Source organism: Loa loa, assembly GCF_000183805.2.
Source record: "Loa loa unplaced genomic scaffold supercont3.386, whole genome shotgun sequence".
Lineage (NCBI taxonomy): Eukaryota > Metazoa > Nematoda > Chromadorea > Rhabditida > Onchocercidae > Loa > Loa loa.
Window position 1 is genome coordinate 35,509 of NW_018108566.1, and position 24,111 is coordinate 59,619.

The 24,111-nt window shown below is 34.5% G+C and overlaps 5 protein-coding genes across 5 annotated transcripts; 2 read left to right on the forward strand and 3 right to left on the reverse strand.

Annotated features, from left to right (window-relative positions):
* Positions 1-3,118: 3,118 nt before the first annotated feature.
* On the forward strand, positions 3,119-3,439 carry LOAG_04089 (hypothetical protein; the record flags this gene model as incomplete). Its single annotated transcript, XM_003139626.1, has 1 exon — positions 3,119-3,439. The coding sequence occupies one exon, from the start codon at positions 3,119-3,121 to the stop codon at positions 3,437-3,439; it is 321 nt and encodes a 106-aa protein (XP_003139674.1).
* Positions 3,440-5,886: 2,447 nt separating this feature from the next.
* LOAG_04090 (PCI domain-containing protein) lies at positions 5,887-9,695 on the reverse strand. Its single transcript, XM_003139627.2, has 10 exons — positions 9,592-9,695; positions 9,386-9,471; positions 8,886-9,040; positions 8,591-8,694; positions 8,068-8,224; positions 7,676-7,829; positions 7,221-7,336; positions 6,835-7,002; positions 6,432-6,516; positions 5,887-6,217 (listed from the first exon to the last, which is right to left on the reverse strand). The coding sequence occupies exons 1-10, from the start codon at positions 9,663-9,665 to the stop codon at positions 6,066-6,068; spliced, it is 1,251 nt and encodes a 416-aa protein (XP_003139675.1). The 5' UTR covers positions 9,666-9,695; the 3' UTR covers positions 5,887-6,065.
* A 522-nt stretch (positions 9,696-10,217) lies between these two features.
* LOAG_04091 (hypothetical protein) lies at positions 10,218-13,225 on the forward strand. Its single transcript, XM_020446503.1, has 8 exons — positions 10,218-10,378; positions 10,655-10,819; positions 11,200-11,351; positions 11,505-11,609; positions 11,725-11,851; positions 12,044-12,156; positions 12,482-12,592; positions 12,761-13,225. Coding segments are annotated over exons 1-8 (924 nt in total). The 5' UTR covers positions 10,218-10,377; the 3' UTR covers positions 12,911-13,225.
* Positions 13,226-14,517: 1,292 nt separating this feature from the next.
* LOAG_04092 (fibulin-1) lies at positions 14,518-15,394 on the reverse strand (the record flags this gene model as incomplete). The annotated part of the gene is made up of 3 exons (XM_003139629.1): positions 14,518-14,660; positions 14,982-15,084; positions 15,248-15,394. The coding sequence occupies 3 exons, from the start codon at positions 15,392-15,394 to the stop codon at positions 14,518-14,520; spliced, it is 393 nt and encodes a 130-aa protein (XP_003139677.1).
* A 1,698-nt stretch (positions 15,395-17,092) lies between these two features.
* Positions 17,093-23,662, reverse strand: LOAG_04093 (fibulin-1D; the record flags this gene model as incomplete). Its single annotated transcript, XM_020446504.1, has 14 exons — positions 17,093-17,337; positions 17,712-17,923; positions 18,131-18,257; positions 18,405-18,506; positions 18,616-18,771; positions 19,035-19,182; positions 19,363-19,472; positions 19,799-19,939; positions 20,089-20,274; positions 20,749-20,889; positions 21,253-21,384; positions 22,593-22,742; positions 23,134-23,293; positions 23,424-23,662. Coding segments are annotated over 14 exons (2,249 nt in total), but the record flags the coding sequence as incomplete, so codon positions are not given.
* Positions 23,663-24,111: the final 449 nt, after the last annotated feature.

Genomic DNA, 24,111 nt, shown 5'->3' on the forward strand with positions numbered 1-24,111 from the left:
AGAGAGAGAGAGAGAGGTGAAGAGGTTTCAAACAAACTGTAATTGAAAAAAGTGGAAAAATGGAGGGATGAGGGAAAGGGAAGCAAGTAAGAGTAACGCGTAACGCAAATTTGTAATAGTGATGAAGATAGGTGCCACCTTGTGCTGCGCTATCGTCCCTCTCAAACGATGATTATATAAGCACTGTTATTCGATATAATAAAAATGCGAATAATATAACATGCATTTTTCTTAATTAAAATAAAATGAAATGTATGAAAAACTAAAACTAAGATGGTATTTTCTATTCGGATAGCCATACAACTACTATATCAATTAGCTTTCTGCAAGAATTAACAACAATAATCAATTATAATTGCATGTTATGGAAATGAAAAGTTTGTGTTTCGGAATGTTGAAACTTTCATTTATAATCATTATCACGTTAAATTTATTATGTGAAATCATTTTTATCGGAACATGATTTGTAGAGCATTGGATGACTCATTCAGGCAGTCGTGCAGTGATTAATCAATTCAATAGTACAAAAGATAAGATTATTGGAGTAAGTTATAGCTAATCATATTAACATTAAAAAATTGTACTGATACGTTTGCGACTAGCTTTATGAATAAAGTCAAGTGATAAGGATAGAAGAGGGGCATAATTAGCAAATGTTATATCTGAATGTAGCTGATTCCTGATAGTTTCTCCGGTTATAATCTCAGCTCAGCAGGTAAACCCACTCAGTTTGCTTCTCAAGTGCTGCCTCAAAGTACTCAGCGTTTTGCGGCAGAAAGCAGGAAGAGGCGGTGAACCATTATCACGGAACCACTGATCAAAACAATGAAGAATCGCCGGTTACGCCACTTCAGTCGGGATGGGAAAGCGCCTCACTATGATTTTCCTTATATTTCTTGATGTTTGATGTTCATCACACCCATTATTTCTTCCGTCTTCCATTGTTTCCGTGTGTCATCCTTCTTACTGTCGTTATTGCCGTTGTTGAAAGACGACATCGAATATGAGAATCCTGACTGCCGCTAGTAACTCAATGATTTAGTCAAATGCTAAACTGATACCTATCCTGGAAAAGTTCAAATTAAGAGCTCTGAATGTTGCACTCAGAGAGTTTCAAGCAGCGCTGATAGCCACAATTAGTAAGATAAAAACTGAAAAGAGATAGAAATAATGGAAATTTTCTTGTTTTAATCTTGCAAAATTACGTATAACATTTTAAATTCTAGGATCAAATGCCAAACAATTCTGAATTTCATGAAGGAATTTAGCAGTGCCACTTTGCCATTGAAGATGATCCTACTAGAAGAAGAGGAAATGAAGTAATGTAGGGAGCACCACGTTTGCTACAGTAGAACCGGATTTTTCCGATCGGGTAATCTAACTTCGCCTTGGGTGGTATCATCATCTGTGTCTTGGACATATACATACGGAAAAATCAAAAAGGGTCATCTGTTGACTGGAAAATTGGGGGAGTGGACAGAAAAGTGAATGTTTAATTTCGTTGACACAAATGACCCCTTTTTTTGACAAATTGACCTTTGGGAGAAGTGCCTCAGGACAAAACGAGAACAATGAAAACTTACAGATGCTGGTTTTCACTCATTGCGGAATAAATGAAGACACTGACATTGTCATTTTCCTCCGGTGATCCTTTCACCAACCTCCAACGGTAAATTTAACAATGGAAAGAAAGAATAAAATTAATCGTGTTTATTATTTTTTTTTATGAAATACTCTCAGTTATACGCCATTAAGCAATTTTGGTAGATTTTACTCTAAGTAAGCAAATTTTTTTTTGGAATAATTGGATGAATGGAACAGCGTCAAGAATTCGTAATTTCAAAAAAACGATTCTTTCGAAATGATTTGGAAAAAGGAAAGCACGCTCAATGCTACAAGCTCAGAGTAAGATTTTTGTTATTGTGGTATCTGAATTTTTGCTAAAAAGCGCAGATGTTTCACTTCTCTTGTATCCAATAGTTATTTCACAGCACTGCTTTTCAAGAAAGCATGATTTAAAACGACTAACCTTGCACATAAGGTAATGTTTAAAACTTTCGTCCAACAAAGTATCGGATTATAAGTGAAATTTCCGTTACCAAATGTCACAATTCCAATTTTCCTTTCTTGAAATGATATTTTTAGTATGGATAATTTATTTAGGCCAGTATTATTTGAGAATTTCCATTCATATACATTATGCATTTCTTCATTGCAAAACTTTTTGCCATAGCTTAAGCAAAGAAATGATTAGAAGTCTCGATGATGTCCAATGTTGTACATTTACTCATACTCCGAGATACATGAAGGTTAGTGATTTTCTCTACTAGTAAGATAATAGTAGCAAGGATGATAATTACACTATAATAACGATAATAATAGTAGCAACACTGACGAAACTGACAATAATAGCAATGACGTTAAATAATAATAACAACAAAGAAATAATAATGATTATGATATTGATAATAATATTAATAATTGGTCACACGTGTGTAAACGTCATGTTAACACTGCTTCAAACACTCGTTTGCAAACCATTTGTAACAATTTTATGGTCCACTGCCTAAATAAATTGACAAATGCATGCATTTGAGAACTGTATTATACTTTTAATTTCACAATATCAAAGGTCAGTGAAGTTCGAAATTTAACTAACCTAAATCGATTCAAATTTAGTCGGATCAACAACAAACTATACATACACTGAAATATTGTGGATAAAATTGAAATATCTGTGAATATTATCAAAAAATGTTGAAAAATATTGAACATTGAAAAAGCAAAATGAACAAAAGATATTGGCATAAAAGTAAAAAAAAGCTTATCTTTGATTCAATGATACTGAGAGGAATAAGATGTAGAAAGGCAGTTCACCCGTACTATCAGCGGGAACCGCTTTAGTTTCAAGAATAATCCGATGAACGATGGAAAAAAAAGTACCTTCCTACTGATATATGATTATTATATAAGGATAAGTAGATGGACGAGAGAAGTACGAGTTAAGGAAGGGTTGGAGTTGAATTATGGAGCGATGCACAGGCGGTGGATCATTCGGGGTCACGAAGGCAAGAGCAATGCTGGCTCATGCATCTATGTGTCAGGAGCGAAGCATTAGATGAGGCTCCCGGCGCAGTTTGACGATACCAATTACCAATCATATGGAAAGTTCAGTAGCATATCCATTATTGGTATAACATCAGACTATTCTCAAACCATTCCTTATTGTGATCAGACTATTGTCGGGATTAAAGTTGTGCTGATTGTGTTGATATTTGTGGGGATTATTAACGCCGATGTTGATAGTGGAAGACGTGGAGAAGGAGGTGACTTCTTTGAATGTCACGGTGAGCGGGGGAAGAAGAAAGGATGCGCGGCGATAGTGACGTTTCCCAGCTTCTGTGAACCCGCAAACTTGACCGGCGGGGAAATGATGTGAAAGGGAAATGTTTGAAGGATTCCCTGGGCAAATGACCTCTGCCACTAACGCAGAGACACGTAAACAATGCAGTGAAATCATTGGAAACAATGGAATCAGTGGACCTATCAACAGAGGTTCATAAACATCTGGATGGACACTTGCAGTTGTACTTTTCTGACACATTCTACATATTTAGGTTAGAGAAAAAGCATAATTTTGTTGTTAGTGGAAAATGCAATGTGAAGGTCATGCGATCTAAAAAATTCAGCTTATTTTTTATTTCTCTTTTTTTTTTCGCTTCCAGGATTTTTTACCTTTCATACTACTGATCCCGTATTCATTAATGAATTTTCTAGCACTTCTTTCAGTAGTAATCGAATATAATTACAATAACAAAATATACCAAAGAAACATATTGAAAAAAGTTTTGAATTTCTGGAATATATTCGGTTAATCTGATGATTTACCACGGCGGCAGTTAACATTTCTCATGCCACTGATACCGTGTTAATCTTAAACAGTACCAGATTTTAAACGTAAAACGACAGAATAAGCATGTTTCACTTGACACCTTTTGCAATCTTATCACATCTCCGAAATACTACAATCACGGGAATCACGTCGCAGTTGCAATACTGCATTATTTCGATGAAATGGTACGGAATCGCACAGTGATTGTTGATTTTATATATTTCCTAAAGACAAATTATATAAAATTGAGGATAGCGCTATAGTACAAGTTGCATAATGCTTCTACTGCATATACAAACGTGATCCTACGAAAGGATGGTATTTTTTGCTAGCATTAGATAAGTATTAGCAGTTACTGAGCAGGTTACATCCTACATTAGTGACGTGATTGCACGTTGAATAAGATTGTACATTGCCGTTATTACCTCTGTTATCGTTATTGTCATTACCATAGTTGTTATTAGTAGTCCTACTGCAGTTATCACTTTATTTGCTCATCATCGGTCTTTATTACTAATTGCCGATAGTACCGATAAGTGTCGTAGAACGTAGTATAAGTTATTGAAAATATAATTATTCCGTTTGACATCTCAGTAAGATGAGTGATTTGTTCTTCAAATACATTGCGTACATTATCTTTTGCTCTTAGTCACACAATGCTTTATATATTTCATTGAAACTTCAAGCTAATTAATAAAATAAATTGACAAAGTATATTGGTGTGCATTTATTTCCGAATCATTTATATATAAACTTTTTACATGTCCTCACCGATGTATCTCCCGAGTAAAATGAAGAAATTTATGGATTTCCACACTAAAACATTTTAGATCGGAAACCGCTTTTGACTAGGGGATTGTTGTCGTACAGGTTTACTTAAATATGCTTATTTCAACAATTTCATCGTGTACAATCAACAAAAGCAGGAAATATGAACGGTGAAATACCAAAATAAATTTGCAATTATGAATAAGCATATTGTCGCTGAACAGGCGCCATAACACGGGGATGTATACTTTATGGTTTATACATACATAGATAGATGGAAGGATAAAACGAGAAAGCATTTAGATGGGAGTTGCTTTCTTCTCATTTAGCTGATAACATATCATGCTGTACTTTCCTTTTTCTTTGAACTTTTCACGTCGAAAAGTTTGAAAACTTGTATATACATATATAAGCTCAAAAATTTACACGCATATGATGCATATGCAACATGTTTATGTGAGCATCGGTATTGCCGTTGGTTGTAATTCGTAATTTGTACCAGCTGGTGCCAACTCATAGTTTTTTTTTTTGCTTTTTTTTTTCTCAAACTAAAAGGCAGCCAGAGCAGGATGCAACAGCAACATTCAATAACCGTTGCAAGTAACCAGGAAAGGCATTAGTGGTATCATCGATAACGTCGTTGTAGTGAAGGGGTAGGCTATCCCAATTTAAAAAACTTTCGGCGATGAATGTCCAGCAGCTGCAGCAGTGAGAACTCGAAAAAAACTTTCTCCTCGCAATAACACATTTTCGAAATTATGATTTGCGGATAACTCTTCACTTGACACGTAGCAGAGAAGATAACGAGAAAAAAAAAAACCATACAAGCACTTTTACGGAAATTCAACAGTATGATTACAACGTTAGTGGAATGAAATAGTAGAAAAGCTTAGGAATATCTATTACACAATCAGAATCGTTATTATACCACAATTGTGACTGACTCCTCATATAATAAATACGAAATATTGAAACAATACGAAATATTAAAATAAATACGAAATATTAAAATATGAAATACAAAACATTCAAATAAGAAATATGAAATTATTTTCAAACACAAAGTAGAAAAGAAATACAACATATATGAACTCTGCAATTTTACATAAATGTACAAATTTCAGAAAGCTCTGCTTTTTAATACGCCTGCTAAAAACAGGAGTATTAATTCATTAGTCATGTTAAAATTGACAAACTGTCAAATGCCATATTAATGTACTTAATATGACACATCAGCCAGTTATTGTCGTTGAAAACGAACCTATTGCAGCTTCCACATTAACCAGATATACAACTAATGCACAATATTATAGTCACCCGCTAGAACGCTACGGCTTGCTCGACACCGGGACATTTGCCATTTATCCATGCCATGAGAAATCCATATCTCGGTGTCGAAACCATTTCAAGCCGCAGGCTTACGTGAATCTACCCATAGTTTATGCTTCTGGATGATCATATCAGTGACAATGTTCACGTCCTGACACAGTTCAGCAATATGTTGATCCCATTCTGCTAAAGCTTCTTTTGTCGGTACTGCATCTTCATCCACAGCATCTTCAATAAGACAATTCAGATTAACAAGGCACTAATGCCACAATTCAACTTATATAATTTCACTGCACTTCAGAACAAGACGGTGTAAACCATCTGAAACAGAATGCATGACAGATTAAAGATGAAAAAATTAAGGGACATTAAGGAAAGGGCAAATCAAATATCAACATACAGCCAATTAAGAACAATAAAGTAAGACAGGAAATATACTAACGAGTAAAGTGTACAATTCCATCGACCTGATCGATGATGCCCCCAACACGTCCATCAGCGATAATTTGCCATGCCATTTTCTCTGCCTTCAATGAGTGAATAGAATTTACAAAACCATACGCAAGCATGTGGAATCTGTTAAAATTGTCATTGAGAATTTAGAAAAAAGACAAAAAAAAGCTTCTTCCAACATTCGTCAACAAAGAATGAAATATGGGAGGTGTAATTGAAACTCGAAACGAAGCAAACACAACAAAGCAAAGTTGTGCATATTTAATGAGTTTATTGAAAATATGAATGAAAACAAAAATATACTTCATCTTTTCTTTTTTATTGATGTCTATAGGAAACGAAGCAAAGATATGTATATAACTTGCGAATATGGAATATAAAATTTGAAGAACCTGTCTACGATCAATGTCGAGAAGTTTAGCAAGTTGTTCAAATGTAATATTGGTGAAAATTTTGCTAACTGCAGTGAAATTGTGCTCGATGACAGCTCGCTGAAGAAGACTCCAACCGCCATGAGTAACTCGTTGATGTGAACATAACGACTTTTCAAATTCCATTACCTCAAGATGAACAAAGCAATTGTAAAGTTATTGGTTAATTTAGTATAAAGTGTAATTTACAAACAATACTCGAAAACTTTATATATCGACTTTTATAAATTTTAGAAATCTTCCATTTTTTTTAGATTCCGAGTCAGAAAAGCAAACACCGAAAAGTTTCGAGAAATTTCTTAAAAAAAGAAAGAAAACATAATCAAAAAATGCCAACAAAAACTCACCTCATCATTTCGAATTAGCCTCTCGAAATACATTTTTTGCAGTATACCATATGCCGTTAAGTTGGAACAGCGCTCATCTTTATACAGTGTTGTTAACATACGAGATCTTTGCGCACCTGTAGAACTATACAGATTATAACACAGCAACGGATGTAAATGTCTGACCGTCAACAAAACTTTATCGATCTGAACCACATATTCTCTATATAACGCATGCACGATATATCCTTCATGATCGCCCCTTAGAACCTAATGAAATTCGTTTACCTGCCACATGCTTAATTTAAAGAATCTATCAATTCTGAATAGTGAAGAAAATCAATTTTGAGCATGTTCCGGTGAGCTACAAGTTTATGAATTAGTTCAGTTATTGTCAAACCAATAATTACGTTCTAATCATACTGAAGTCCATATTTTTAAGATTAAACACAAACAAAAATGTTGCTGCATGAGACCTGGTGAAGCCAAAACTGTGCAAGAAATAGCGTTCGTAAGTGCTTGCAATTTCTCGGAGGTAGTGAGCATATTTTGGAACAACGAGAGATCATAGTATCGCTGCGCAGCTTCGATGAATTTCTTCCGATGATCTAACACTTTTGCGTACAGAGACTAAAGAACTGTTTCGTCAGGTATGGTCATTAATTTTTTAATTTTATGCAAAAACTTAAAGCATACATTTGAAGGAATTTTGAAATACACATATTTTGATCTAATTTACTTCTTACTAGATGAAACCTTTTCCCAGTTTCTGCAATAAATAATAATTCCGTTTTATTCTAAATGATTCTTTTTTAAATAAAAGGAAAAAAAAAAGAACAACAATCCAATTTCTTCATTTCTTTCTCACTTTGAATATCACAATTAGTTCGTTATCTTTCGAAACATCGTTGAACAACATTGAAGCGCGATTAACAAAACTTTCCGCTTCTTCCGAATTTTTACAGTCCAATGCTAGCTGCGCTATCCTCAAGTATGTACGCATTTTTAATTCCGGAGAGTACGTCCTGAAATCCACTTTTCGAAATTAAAAAATTGAAATTACCAAGTTATGTATCCTACATCTTTAACAGAGAAAAAATATGGTATAAATACAGTTCCCGATACGTAAATACGGTATCCTATTTGATTAGGAACTCGTAGAAAAAGAAGGAAATAAAGACTGCATAATTATTTCACAATAAAATTTACGAAAAGCCGACCGCAGCAGTACTGGATATTTTTAATACACCTTGAGTGCTCAAACATTCCACTATTCTATCGTCATTTCATAAACTTAGGTATATTGCTGAGAAAATGATTTTCGCTCAAATTTCTTATTGATATTTATAGAAAAATTTGACAACATATACATTAATGCCACAAATTTCTACCTTTGTCCTGTCTCCAGAGGTATAGCCATGAGTATTTTCGCCGCTTCCCCACTATCACCATCCCCTTCGTACAAGTCTGCCAGTCGAAAACGCAACTGCGTTACCTGAAACATTATCATGAATTAAAAAAAACTTAAACAATATTAATAGTTTGTCTACTGAACTATCTACTGCAGTAGTAAAACTGTCTAACAGCACATGTGAAACTATGACTGAAACGCATGCAAAATTATAAACATAGAAATGGCATATATGAATCGAAAAAATGCACTATAGTGCATATAGTGAATATTACTTGTTCCTCGTAAGAAATTAGGCGTGACTGCACAATATTTAATAAAGCCTTAGCGACTTCTTTCACAAGACTTGGCTTTAAATCATCCAGCGCTGCGACTATGTCAGTAACGAATTGTCTGGATACTACCATTGAGACAGTCTCTTTATTGACAACTATAAATAACGCATTCGTTTGTAACTCTTCCTGCGGAACAGTAAATAAATCAACTGATAATTTTGTTATTCAATTTATATAGAAAAAACACCAAGATTTATTAGGACGCTATCTGGATCAACATACCATTTCTTTAGTATGAAATTTCCATATCAAAGTAATGGTATGTTGATTTGGTATGGAATTTCCATGGCTTTTGTATGGAAATTTTTTCCCACAATTATTCAAATAGCACAAATCACTTCAATCAGAATTACTGCTATTGCTCTCTGACTCAACAGATAAACTGCGAAATGGAGCTTGTTCTAGAGTTACTGCATAAAAAGAGTACTGAAAAAATTTACCAGCTTCCGCTATCCGACTAACATTACTGCTGATATCTTTCTCATTATTGCTAGAAATCAGTATGGATTGCAGTAATGCCTTCAATCTGAAACATAACTTGGATAATACGGAGCAAATTAGATGGTGAAAATTAACCGTACTCTCAGATATACAATAATCCTCTCTACAGACAAGGAGAACGAAAGGAAGAGAAGGAGGACAACACCTTGCGCTCTGACTTTTATGATCCGATTCATCAATAAATATATTACCAACAGCCGTTGCAATTTCCTCCGCCATTTGAGGATGTGTGATAGAGAGGAGCTGAAAAGACATATATATATATATATATATATATACCAGCGAAGTGGTCGATGAAATAATCATGACACAGAATCCACAATTCAAATCTTCTGAATTAACAAATCTGATGTGGATATTTAACATTCCCAGTTGGAAAAGGAATTAGTGGAGAGGAAAGAGACGAAATCCATTACAGAGTATTACAACATAGATAAGGGGAAATTCGATGACAAAATAATATCGCCACCAATTTAACCACCAATAATAAAGATCGCAAGATCCTCGACATGTTGCTGGACCTAACCGATTCTATTACAATAAACGGCGGCTAACCGTAAAATACCTATCTCCGAGATTTCCTTGCTGCATTGGTGTAAATTCATTATCGAGAGTTTTAAAGAATGGGATCAGATGGTGTTGTAATTTGTGTCGGGATAACATTCAGCAGTAGATGAATGAACTTTCGCGGTTGTATCTACTTTCGCTTTTCATTTCCCAGCGCATAGTTTCGCTTAAATGAATGTTAGTGTGTCTCTCCAGAAATTGATTATTTCCAGGTTTTAGTTCCACTAATCACATCTTTGTGGTACCGAGAGTGTGAAGGCCCTTCCTTCTAAATCAGCGATGAAATTTCGTTGCAGTACTCATCTTATTACCACTTTGCTGTGTTAGTAAACACGAAGTTGTCACAACGACTTAAGTAATTTAAAGTAAGTGATTTAAAGTGGGCTAAAATAGCTTACAATAGGTTAAATGAAGCAACTTGAATGACAGAAACACTGTATGTTGATAGTATAGATGGATTAATCCCTTTTCTCCATACAAAATTTACAGGAAATAGTGCAAATAGTTGCATGTAGTAATTTCTGCTGTCAAATAGCGAAGTTTTCTGTCAACTTTAGGGATTTCTTGGAAGAATCATATCTCCGGAGAAAGGATTTATTTATTGAATTAGGTGATATAAATCGTAATAATAATCATTTTAGTGTTATGCCCATTGTTAATGAAGTTCGTGGTGCATCGGCACCCGACAAATTATGTAATGTGTTCGATGGTATTGTCAAGAAGACTACATGGTTTCAGCCCACTCACTCCATTGCTGTATGCTGAGTCGTGCTATTTTACAAAATTTCTACAATTTACTATTGAAGGTTATTTTCCGTAATTGTTTAGGTACATGGACCTTGTTTTGGTTAAGACGAAAAGAGGTGTCGATAATGATGGGTTAGTCAGCTTAGTCAGCCTCACTGAGCTTTATTCTAAACTACCCGTAGACACTTCCGTCTTGGTTACTCATTTCTCAGAGATTGGAGGACGTTTCCGGACTCTTTGATCTTGCATTCTCGAAAATCTCCTTTACAACTTTTTTGTTTTTGCTGTTCATAGCTTACGATCAATTGTTAATCTTTGGATAGAAAAAAATTACACGGAAAGGTGATGTATTTTCAAAACAACCTTCAACATTAATTTTTATTTAGTTATTATTGCTTATGGGTCGCAAACATGTATCCAAAAATTCAACTTTTTTGAGGCATACATTCATTGGAAATACCATGGGTTGGCACATTTATGCTCTCCGGGGTGCTATTTCGTTTTGCCAGCTTGCCGCTGCATATATATGCAGAACGACTGTCCGCTGAAAGATACCGTGTTGTGAACACTTTGAATTATGAGCTCATTAAAGTTGGTGAATTTTTCGAATCCAAAACTGTTTGGTTTAGTAATCGCGCATCTTGTTTTTATGAGTCAGTAAACAAACGAATATGGAGATCAATTTAAGTAAAGAGGTAAGCATGACAGTCGCATTAAGCTTCTCTATTAAATACGCTATTTCAGAAGTTCAGCAAGCATTATAACTTGTCTGTTATTTCAAGTAAGAATGGCCGGTTCTTGCAGCTTGATACTGCTGATAAATCCATATTGCAAAAAACCAATAAACTGGTAGGTCAATATTTCTGAAAGTTGAAATTGATGGAAGTTTCCTCGAGAACTCGAAATTTCTGAGAATTTGAATTTCAGTTTTTCCAAGTGCTCAATAAAATGAGTTTTTTTTCAGTCTAAAGAAATCATATTGGATGTTTGCTGGAAACATCGATTACAACTTTCCCGCATTCAGTACGTGAAGTTCTGCGCTTTGTCAATATGGACGTTTTCTTCATTTGCGATTCGGAATGTCATAAGTTGTCAGTATTAGTTGCTTTGCTTTGAACTCTTCCTTTGAGCTTCTCCTCAAATTACTAACACACTTCCCATATTTATGGTTTCTGTACAGATAGTTTTCCCGAATTCTTTGTTTCATTTAACTGAATTCTCGTCTGGCGATTTTGATACAGTCTTAACCACTGCAGGATTTTTGGTGCAGTTTATTGTTTCAGCGGAAACTGGTTACCCTTTTCAAGGCATCTTATGGTTTCCGGATTTGTTACAACCTGATCCTTACTATATTCTACCGGCATCAGTTGGTATTTTAGGAATCTTCAATTATTTTGTAAGTTCTCTTTTAAAAACATCGATTCTCTTGCAACTTTGAAAAGTGCTGTATGCAGTCATATTTTAAGCATAAGGTTATTGCTCTAACTACATTTATAACATTGCTGAAAAATTAAAAACATAAGTACTTTTGCAAAAGATCCTCCAATCGCCAATGCTAGTACTGTTAGGGCTGATTGTTTACCCTTCCTGTTATTGAAATGGCATGTGTAAAGCCAGTTGAGCTATTACAGCTTTCTGTAATGTTAACTTGATATATCTTGATAGATTTGTTTTACGTTTTTATTTTATGTTTTTTTGTGGTTTGTTTTACGCTATTTCAGGCGCAGCAGCGTGTATATGCTTACAATTTGGTTAAACTGATGCCACTTATCAATGCTTGTTATTCGTTATTCATGATTTTTGGTATATATTTCATGTCATATATGCCTGTGGTAAGTTTCTTTTGTTCTTATACCTGTAGTTTCTTTTGTCCTTATAAGGACCGGAAAAAAATTAAACATTTCGAAATTCTTGCACATTTCTTTTTGTTCGTGTATAAGATGAGAGAAGGTTTAAGTTGTTAAGTCGCGTACGAAAAGGTTAAAATCAACTTGTTTCAGTGTATTCCATTGTTTTGGTTGTCTGTTTCTCTGACCGGATCCATACAACATTTCGCATTCAGACATCCTAAAATCAAGAAATTACTTGGTATAAAACCGTTACCCTCAGATTCTACCACTCCTGTGCGAGACCTTCTCCTCTTCAAATGAATTCTTCCAAAATATGTTTCTTATTGTATCTGAATCTAAGAGGACGCATACAGTTTAACACTATTATTAAGGTAAATTCTATATAGAATTGCGTGAAGCGTTTTAATTGTTTTGCCTTTTTATTCTTTCTCTTGGTAAATTTATGCTGTCGTTTTTGGAAAAAAATGTCTTTCATGATGCTTCATGTTGGATATATCACTGTACATTTTATTACTTGCATCATACTGTGCTCCAAGATTTATTTGCATTATGTAACACTGTGTAACTTTTCCCAAACTTTTCCTATACATCCATAGCTTCAAAAATACATTCGTCCATAACTAAAAAGTATCAGTTTTAATTTTATAAACAACTATGGAAGATGAACACTCTCCCTTACCTTACCTTCCTTTTCACTCTTCTGCCGTCCTTACAACAATGAATGAAGCACGGAAGTTGGCGAAGCCTAGCTCTTTGTAGCAGTTCTGTCTTAGTCTGTTATTAACTTCTGAATATCTGTGAAGGAATTTCGAAAGAGTCCAGAACTTAACATACGCAGCCGCTTATTCGTGGGTTGCGAAACCATTGGAGTTTACAGGCTTCAGAACATTTCTCAAATGTAAATGTAATCGAGTAATTTCTTGGATACTGGAAAACTTCCTATTATTGAGTGTTTGGATGAACTTTATAATGCGAAAGGTAGTTTTTGCAGTGATCAGTTGGAAGTCAAATTTTTGGTCTTATCTCCCTTCTGAGTTGCAAATCATCTGCTTCTCTATAGGTCGGTAGAAAGCAAACTAGTATGAAAATCCAGAGGTAAAATGAGTTTTATGATTCAGTATAAAGGCTTGAAAACACTTCAAAATCAGTTACGATTTCGAAATTTTCGGTATTTGATTTCTTCTTGTTGCCGTTACTGTATGCCATGTATCTCGCGGGCTGTCGGTTAACCAAAATTAAATTCATACTTATCAAGGTTTATATCCTGTGCTTATTCAGAGGTTGTTTCTCAGTTACAGGTTGGAAGCCATTGGGATTTACCGTAACACTAAAAGATTTGAGTCCTTGTTCCACCAACCGATTTACTGGACTTCAAACTGATGATGTTCATGTTGAATGACTACTTCTATTTATAATTCCTTCCTCTAACTTTTGTTTGCCGATTTACACTTTTATTCTACAATATATACATTTTATTATGACAACGAGACTGGTACACGTAGATCCAAGAAACATGCACTGCTTTGTCAGATTTCAGTTTCCTCCGTAGAATACGCAAGACAGTAAAGTCCATTGTGAATTGATGGGGCAAAGTAGATGATTCTGACATAGAAAGTACTGCTAAGGGTGATTCAAATAGGCTGCAGAATTTAAGCACTGTGAAGCAAATAAATGTGGTCGGGTGAAACGAGTGCAAAGAAACTTGTCGATGCTAATTTGATCAGATTCACTAAGTTAAAAGATGGAGGAAGAGGGATATGAATAATTTTTATACATTGTTTACTCCATTTTCCTCCGATATAGGTAGAAATTACTGTATTGATTTGGAATCTAGCATGGATATAAACAAAACTTAAAAAGATCTGTAAGAATATGACATTAAGATGACATATCAAGTCATACAATACTCAGAATGTATATGGTGAAACATATACAGTTATAATAGCAATATTATGTGCTAGAAGTACATGAGACCGTGAATAGATATTAAGGTGTAATCTTACCACAACCGCTTTTGGCCCATTGATAGGTGTTATCATTTTTACAATCCCTGTAAAATTCAACATTCAAAGATACTTTAAAAGGTTACTTTCTCGATTCACTTTGACTACTTATTTACTGTCCTAATTTTTTAGTTTAAAAAAAAATCGATAATTTCCTGAAACTCAGATTTTATTACTGAAAGTGATATGTATTTTTTCCTTTTTTTTTTTTTTTTTTTGGCAGAATTGTTCATTTACATATTGTTTCTCAAAATATGAACGAAGCATTTTAAACAATCTCTAAGTTAAGTGAGGGAAAACTAGAATGGATTTATAAGTTCTTCATTTTCCAGTGTAGACTATCCTTTATTATTCCCAAAATATTTTACCTATATTACGATCTTGTTGTACCATAAATGTGTCTCGATTCGCTTTATCGATCTTATACTCCACTGAAAACGGCGTATCCATTTGCGCTCGTACACGAGAAACCTATGATAAGAAAAAAAAAAACCTACGTTGTTTTTTGTCAATTATATACAAAAATAAAATTGAAACTAATTCTTGCTGCATAATTTCACCTATCACCTTACTGCCCGAAAAGTTCATTATGGATTATAGTTTAAAAAATATGTTAAATAACACAATGGCTAACTTCGATTGGAGATCTTATGTGTTTTATGGATGGTAAACCTCTGAACTGATATAATATCTCTCGGGTATAATTACTGATACAGACTGGATCACTTGGATAACATCGTTTTAAGCAGGAATAACCATCGTCCACCGAACTGCAATCCATTTCAATTCACCGTCTTCGTCAACAACTAAACCGCAAACGATGGTTTTGAGTATTGCCAAATGTCAAAATGGTGATGAGTCATTGGAGTAATTGAGAAGGAAGCAGTAGGTATCCATGAACTTCACACACAAGCTTACAACTCATCCTGGATACTGTAACTGGTGAGTTTGTAATACTATGCAGTGAGTTAAAAAATGATTTTTTAATGCATTTTTCTGTTGCCCAACAGAACTGTGGAACCAATTTAATAAAAATTAAGTTGGTAAGTAACAAGCAAGCAACACAGCTATATTAGCAGAGGGCCTCAAACCGTATTGTGAGTCGGTAATTTTCCCGGTTTTAGGGTTTCAATCATTTTCATCTCCCACGCACTGTCATCTAGCAATCTGTTAGTTTACATGTCTGTTATGCTGCTGCAGTTTTTGTGTTAGATAACAAAAATGTATATGCGTTTATCAGTTTATCAAACCTAACATCCAATACAATAGTTAATTTGCATGAAAAATTAACAAATTAACGATAAAATCTTTTGTATTGTAGAGAACATTCTCTAAATGCTATTTACAAGAAACAATCTAATAAGGGACGCCAAAGCCATTAACTTGGAAAGACAAATATAACTAGAGTGGTTCTAGGAATACCACTACATCAAATGAGATCCACATTAGAAAACCATCACGTGGAACCCTCATTGAGCCTATCTGTTATTTCAGATGCATACGAATATCAATTAGAATGCTCGGTCCAATGTAAAATTCAACTGTCAACTTTGGTCTTATGGGATGTTGAGGTTATGACTATCTTGAAAAACTTCCAAGAATGCCTTTGGAAATGCATTCACTAAAAAAAAAAAAAAAAAAAAATCGATCGTATTGGGGAAGTAACAGAACATTTTGCATTTATTTCTATGTTGTCATTAAAGAAAAGCATTAAGTATAACAGGAGAAAAGAGCGCAAATATTATCTTTACCTGAATGAGCTGAGGTTATTTGCCATTTACAGTAAAAATTCTTTCCAGTCCATGATTTTTGTGTTAGTAACAAGGAGTGATAGGCAAACAAGAAGAGTTAAACAATCAAGATCATCAAAAAGATGCCAACATGATGATGAACACCGTACTAACCGGTACTACAAATCTTGTGTTAAAAATTTAGATTATTGAAAGGTCCCATAAAAGAGATATATTAGTGTGATTGACTAATCAGCAAATTGAGCAAAACTACAATTTACAAACAAAAAGAAAGGAATTTGAAAGAGAACTACAGCCTAATTTTATCCACATGTGCGACTTCACGTCAGATGATATGAACATTCGCTCAAAATGGAAACGATAGCATATGGTTCTAAGATCAGTCAGTTATCCGGCGAAGTTTCCGTATGATTCCTACTGTCAAAACGAATTATTGCAGATATTTTGAGGAGGTCATAAATCAAATAAGAAATACTTACAATATACTTGATTTTAATCTAGTGCATAGAAGGAAGAAAGATCACTAAGTGATCACAAATAAGTTGATTATTTAAAATTTCAGTCCAATTATTCACTATCTGTTTGAGTATTTCAATACACGTTAGTCAAGTAAAATATTATGAAAGAATGCTCGCAAGTTTTCCCATGTGTAAATCGACTGCTTTTTGAAGTAAGGCTAATTCTGCTATTTGTTCAGCTAAAGGAAAACTGTCTTAATTTTGCAAATTTTATGGAGTTAGACTTTCAGAAAAAGGAGCTGTTCGTTGTCTGCGGTGTGGAGCAACATAGATCACTAAATTAGCGATATATTTACTCTGAAATACACCGTCAATACTAAGTCTTAGAATAAGCTCTAAAATGACCTCCTGCGGTCCATCCAGTGAATCTCTCAGAGCAATTATTGCTCCATTTTTTTCTTCACTTTTTTGCAAGAGAAAATTACTTCGAACTGCTGGTAACACATAGAATTTTTCTGAAAAAATATACATACCAGTCGTTCTAGAAGAGAAAAATCTCTTAGATTATGAAAAAGAACTTTACGTAAGAGTCTTCTGATTTTATCCTTGTTTATGTCTCATAAAATCCGGCCTAAATACTTTATGACACTGGTGATTTGAACAATATTGAACAAGGGTAGGGGCAAATTTCAAGAAGCTTGAAAGTACCTTGCGAAATGTGTTAGTCAGCTAAACTGAAGCAAAACAATCAATGGCAGCCTATTTACTCTAAAATCTCTTTGTGAATATGAAATAACTCAAAATCTAATTCAATATACGGCAGCACCTCATCACTATTGAGGTTGATTAAGATTAAAACCAGCTTATGAAACCATATCTAAAAAAAAACCTGGTGTAGCGCTTTTCAACTTCAACTCGAACTGAACACTGCTTGAAGGTGACGTTGGACCACGAACAGTAAAGAGTGTGATGGAAGTTCGTCTAGATGAAATTGGTTCTTGCCTTGGTATGGATGTAAACTCCCAACTTATGCGTATCGCATAATTTTTACACGCTTCTTCAGTTAATGACTCGCATAAATGGCTTAGTCGGTTACAGCGACTAAATTGCAAAAGGTGAATCGGTGAATCGAAATACCGATAACATGCAATTAAAAGATTATTAGCCTTTTCATCCGTAAGTTAGTGGTAATTTCAGCACCAAATTCTTTTCTTTGGTTTGTTGGATAAGCAGAAGAAGAATCAAACAAAGGACAAGGATCAAAAATCATGCTCGAAATTTCATTCGAAGATTTGACAAATGCCATACTTTTTATAATTTTTGTCGTGAACATAATTCGATGGGCAACGTATTACATGGCATTTAAAGCTTCCCAATGTATTTACACAAATCTGATCGCTCCCTTGGCATTCACCTTTGGCGCATTCATCAATATCTACAAGCCAAGTTATTTTCGGAGGAAACTGATATTGCAGTAAATCATTTCACAACTCAAAATTTGCATCAATTTCAAAAATGCTAGCATGGAAATCTTTGAATTTTATTTAAAAATTAAAAGCAAAATTATCAAAATGGCTCTCACCTTTACATGTTCGGCCATCTTCTTGTATTTCGTAACCAGCAGGACACTGACATCTGTAGGAACCTGGAGTGTTAATGCAGCTGCCCATACAGAGGTCATCATCTTCAACATAGAAACAAAATTTAGTCAAGCGTTATTTATATTACTCAAGTCAAGTGTTATTTACATTAGTTATTTATATATACCTTGTTATAGTTGAATAAGTGTATACCTGAACCGGCCCAAAGAGTACATTCATCAATATCTTCGCAGGTAATTCCATCAGTACCAAGGCGATAACCGTGCTCACAAATGCACTGATAACTCCCTGGTATATTGATACACTTCTGCGCACAGTTTGCTGTGCCAAGACTACATTCATCAATGTCTATAATTTGTAAGTTTGAAGTTCACTATATTTGAAAGTTGACGATTATACCTAAGAAATGAAGGTTCACTAATATAATAGATAAACTTTTCACGAACTTTAGAACCTCAGAGAGGAAAACAGAAGCTGGCATAGGTTGTTACGGGGCCAAGATTTCCAGTTTGAACCGAACTGCAATTAGTTCCTCTTCCTCTTTTCCGCCTCTCCGTTTCCATATATTTTTAAATATTAGCATTAATCATATCCAAACCTATTAAACTAACCTTCACAGTTTCGCGCATCTTTGGCAATATGGAACCCATCTTTGCAATGACATTTGAATGATCCATACGTATTCTCGCAAGTCGCATGCAACGAGCAAACGTGTCCCGCAAACTTTTTGCATTCATCCACGTCTTCGCAACGTTTCGTCTATAATATATTGTTTATAGTGATAACATACTCGTTTCATTAAATATTGAGATATATGGAAAACCTTTATCAGGTAATTATTAAAAACATTATAAAATGGCTAAATAAGAATAGGAATTTGACACAACTATGAGAATTCCTTCCCTTCAACCAGATTTTAATCCAGTGCTCCTAACTTACCGTATCATTGAATTCGAAACCGGCTGAACAACGACATTTGTAGCTACCCAACAGGTTGATGCACTGTTTGTCACCACAGAAATGAGTCCCATCGGAGCATTCATTGATGTCTAAAGTAAGCAAAGTTTAAGGCATATGTGCGATATAGCAATAGTGGATGCCATCACCAACGTAAGAAGCAGATTTTTTTTTCACTTTCAACAAATATATCATACAATTTTTTTCATCATAAATCATGCTTCTGCGTGGTACACATCCTTGTTCTTAGAATCAAATAAAAGCTCATGATAACAACCAATTAACCTATTCTCAAGTATTACCTTGCTTATACCTTGCCTAACACTGCAGCACGTTTCTGAATCTTTTTTTTTTTCGCCAAATGCCTTATCATTTTATCTTGGAAACAATGCTTTTTCTTACATTCAACAATATTTACCAACACAGAATCCAGTATCTCGATCCATGCGGTAACCATTTGCACATAGATTTCCTCGTTCCTGACAAAGAAATGATCCGGGAGTGTTGATGCACTCTTCAAATAACGCGCATCGTCCCGCTGTCTCGCATTCGTTAACATCTACAAATTTAGGCACTATCTCAAATATCCTCTCCGAATTGCAAAAGTAAGTCTTTGCTTTCGTTAAATTTTTGAAAGAAATATCGAAAATACAGTTTTATTTATCTATTTTTTTTATAAGTTCAAGAAACAAAAATTGAGAAAGGAACCTTCGCAACGACCATGAATTGGTTTATAACCAATGGGACAGTCAATACTTGTGCATTCACCGGTACGTGGATTCATCAGTTCACCTTCGGCACACTTTTTCGGGTCACAACGATAGCTGCCTTGCGTATTACGACATTGATATAGCGGTCCACAATCATGAGAACCAAGATTGCATTCATCCACATCTATCAATAGTTACACGCTTCCTTTCTTTTATTAAAACCTATTAAGTTAATAGCCAGAAGTCACACTTAATATTTATTTTAATCATATGACATTTCGGAAAAGTCAATCTGATTTCCACAGGACAGCAAAATGAAGGGGAAGGATCCATTCTCGGATAAAAAAATATTGATTGCAAAAACTCTTTGAAACGATATATTCAGTACTATAATCGTTATCATTTGTTTTGGTTTAAGATAAAGATCACACTATTGTGGTAATGAAATCAGTTTGACAAAGGAAACCAATTAAGCTATACTTGTTACCGCTGTTAATTACTAATCTCATTAAGTGTTAAGCAACATTAAAATTGCCAAAGATAATATAAAAATAAAAAGTAAAAGAACTAAAAACTAAAAGATAGTATTGAAATTTTCGTAGTGTTAGTAAAATGAATATAAAACGTAAAAAGAGGAACAGATTGAAGTAAAATAAACCAATGCATTGTTCGGTATCGCTATTCAACGCATATCCGGTACCACAGGATAATGTTCGTATGCACTTGAATGAGCCAGGGGTATTCAAGCAACGTTGACTTTCCGAACAATCATCCGCTAGTAGTAAGCATTCATCAATATCTGAGATCAAAAAAACCACAGCAAATATCAATCAGAATATGAAAGCGTTGGTTTGCATTCCAGTTTAGAGTTTTTTTTCCCTCTTTTTTTTTAAGTTTTTAAAGCGAGCTAATTTATTTTTTTATTTTGAAAACTCATAATAATTGTGTGTGTATAGATTTGTGATAATGTAGCAATGACGGCATTCATCCGTTATCAGAGGCCCATCACTGATTTGATATCAAAAGTCTAACTTGTATCTGTTACAAAAGTTAAACAACACTAATCTGAGTGATTTCTGCTACAAATAAATTTATATATACTGTAACTTAAAGGGGAATAAAAAATAGGTAACCGACATTTGCATTTTGTGCAAGAAATTACCTACACAAACGGAGCCGACAACACTCCAGTAGAAGCCCGGTAAGCAGACGCAGGAGAACGATCCAGGTGTATTGAGACATAACGAATTAGGCAGTAGGCACACCGAATCCCGTGTATCGCATTCGTTTATGTCTAGAAGCCTGGCTTCTTGGGTAGCAAAAAAGAAATAATATAGCTGACAATTATGACATTAAAAGGACTATCAAAAAGCAAAAATCTGGAAAGCAAGTGGTTCTGAAGAAAAAAAATTTCATTCATCGTGACTTCAGTTCATCAATGATGCAAGTGAAGCAACAACGGTGTGGCATTTCATCTTACTAATGACGTAATTATCGAGAGGTTTAGCTCCCACTGCCGATCTATTGATGGCTATTCATATTTGCAAATATTGTCCTCAAATATCATGATTACCTTCCATATTTGCCAATTACTTATTTAAAACAAATTTGACTTGCATTACCAAACCGGAAATTTCAAAGATATTATAACGAATGGGATTAATTTTAGGTGATAAAAATTGGTAAAGATTTTTTTTTGCAAAACAAACAGGGCAAAACGGCTACAGACACATTAAAATTTGCTAGAAAGCATGCAAAATGCAGTTTGCAGGCATGCAAAATACGGTGTGGAATGTGATACTGACTACCGCTTTACAACTGGAAATTTTTATAAAATTAACGACATTTGAAAAAATAGGTTTTCACGGAAATAATGATTAGTTGCAACAGACATGGCAATGTAATAAATTGCTGGCAATGATGACATTATATGAGCACGAATGTAGGACAAAATGAATTTGTCATCAAAAAAGAAGGGAGCGTAAGATTTAAAGTAATGTTACCTATACAGTGTCCTGAAGGTGACAAATCCCAACCATCGCGACACATGTTTTTCGATTCAATTTCTCCTAAGATCGCTTGATGCTTCATAGCATCCGATCCAAGGGCTGTTTTCGCTTCCGCGAAATTGCGTGCATTCATGGTACTATCATTCTGATAACCATCCTCCGTTAAACAACGATATCCCCCATCAATCGTCTCCTCGTATCGTTCATTCGGCGCACAAACAGTACTGGTACTCAAGCGAAATTCCCTTACACCACCTGTTCGCAGTTGATACATCCCACTTTATTCAAAGATTATCACCAAAAAAGACATACTTCGCAGTGGGTTAAACATTTCTTAATAAAATGCAAAAAGCTTTACAACATTGTGCCGAATGATGGTTCAATTGCAATGCAGGTAAGCACTCATTGAAAAATTAAGCATATGCAAAATTGTGCAATAGAAAGGTGCAGCAAAATATCTCTAGGTTTCGGCCATACAAAAAAATTCGCTAACCGATACAAGAGTAACCATCCGATCCTAATTCATAACCGGTACGGCAGGAACATTCCACAGTGGCACCTCCTCGATCCGTACACAGATGTTTACATTTAGCAGATGCACAACGATTTCCGACACTCAGAAGATCCGTCAAATCCGAATGACCTGGAAATATTTAACTTTTTAACGATGCTAGGTTTATTTGTATTTTGTTTATTTATAGGCCAAAATAAGATATCAAACATAATTTATATGCTTATTCATTGCGTTCAGAAAGTAAACTGCGATTACTGATTCTTGAACTATAGCTTTATTAAATGTTAAATGCTTTGTTTATATAGTCTGCTAAATTTTTTAGATCAGATTTTTGATAAATTTTTCAGATCAGATTTTTGGTAATACTTTTGATAATTCCACGTTTTAAATCTTGATCTAGCATTTGTGAGTGGGTGAGAATATTTGATCAAAGATGTGCATCGCTTGCATAGCTTGTCATGGTGCTACTACAAAGGGATTGAGTTTTTTCTAGAAATGTGACAAGAGAATAATTATAAACTTTCATAACGGTGATGCTTTGAAACATGTTTTGATACTGCGTCTTCAGGGCAGCACTGATGAAAGGACCGTAAACATGCTGCACCAAAACCATTTGGTGCTATACAGCTTTTATCATTTCGTGATAGTTCCTTGGCCAAGAGGCAGCATTCACAACATTCCTTCAGTTAAATTTATTACATTATACAAATTAAAACACAGATTGCAATTGGGTATTAAAATTTAGATTATGCACGAAAATTTTCAATCTATTCCTAACATTGTATTCAAACAAAGCTGATTGATAATTACCTTACGGATTCCTCCGCCAACTTGATCAGTATTCAGTAAGCATTGATCTTCTCTTTCAGCCATTTTCATACCATGATTACAGTTGTGCTCCAGTAATGTATCCATGCAGCATATCGATGCCGTCAGGATACAGGTATTTGCCGTTTCATTAAGCTTTATTTCCGTACACGATGATGACTGCTCAAAATGTCTCTTACCACTTGTACAACAATGCGATAATTTGCTTGCATCAGCGAAAGCTGTAATTTTCTCTTAACTTACAGTCCGATAATATTTCAATTTTAGAAGAAATTTATGCTTTGATTTTTGCTATCACATTAAAAAGGATTAAATTTCTCGTTTGGAATGAAGGGATGTAGTGCAGATAAAATAATTCAGCTTACTTAAGGAATAATTTTGATACCGTAATCAAATATCCTTTTTTGATTAAATTCCAACAAAAATATGCATTTGATAAAATGGCATCCCAAATGAACGATTAATAATTATAAAATACTATCCAAAGAACAAAAAGGAACAAAAAACATATGAGCAACCAACCAACGACAAGCATAAATGCTAGAAATTTTGGATTTCTCGTCAGTTGCCGCATCGAAAATTCCACAACATCTTGAAATATGCATTAAAAATTTTTGTATCTCATCAATATTATTATTCTTCAATGGTAAACTTTCTGGAACCAGTTACT

Bases quoted from the DNA above. Each gene is read 5' to 3' on its own strand.
- LOAG_04090 (XM_003139627.2), bottom strand. From the start codon at position 9,665: ATGGCGGAGGAAATTGCAACGGCTGTTGGTAATATATTTATTGATGAA. The intron at 8,695-8,885 runs GTAATATTCACT...ATAATGTTTCAG, and splicing joins TAATTTCTTACGAGGAACAA to GTAACGCAGTTGCGTTTTCG. The intron at 6,517-6,834 runs GTTCTTCAAATT...CACTCATTGAAG, and splicing joins TCGACATTGATCGTAGACAG to GCAGAGAAAATGGCATGGCA.
- LOAG_04091 (XM_020446503.1), top strand. The intron at 11,610-11,724 runs GTAGGTCAATAT...GTTTTTTTTCAG, and splicing joins TGCAAAAAACCAATAAACTG to TCTAAAGAAATCATATTGGA. The intron at 12,157-12,481 runs GTAAGTTCTCTT...ACGCTATTTCAG, and splicing joins TAGGAATCTTCAATTATTTT to GCGCAGCAGCGTGTATATGC.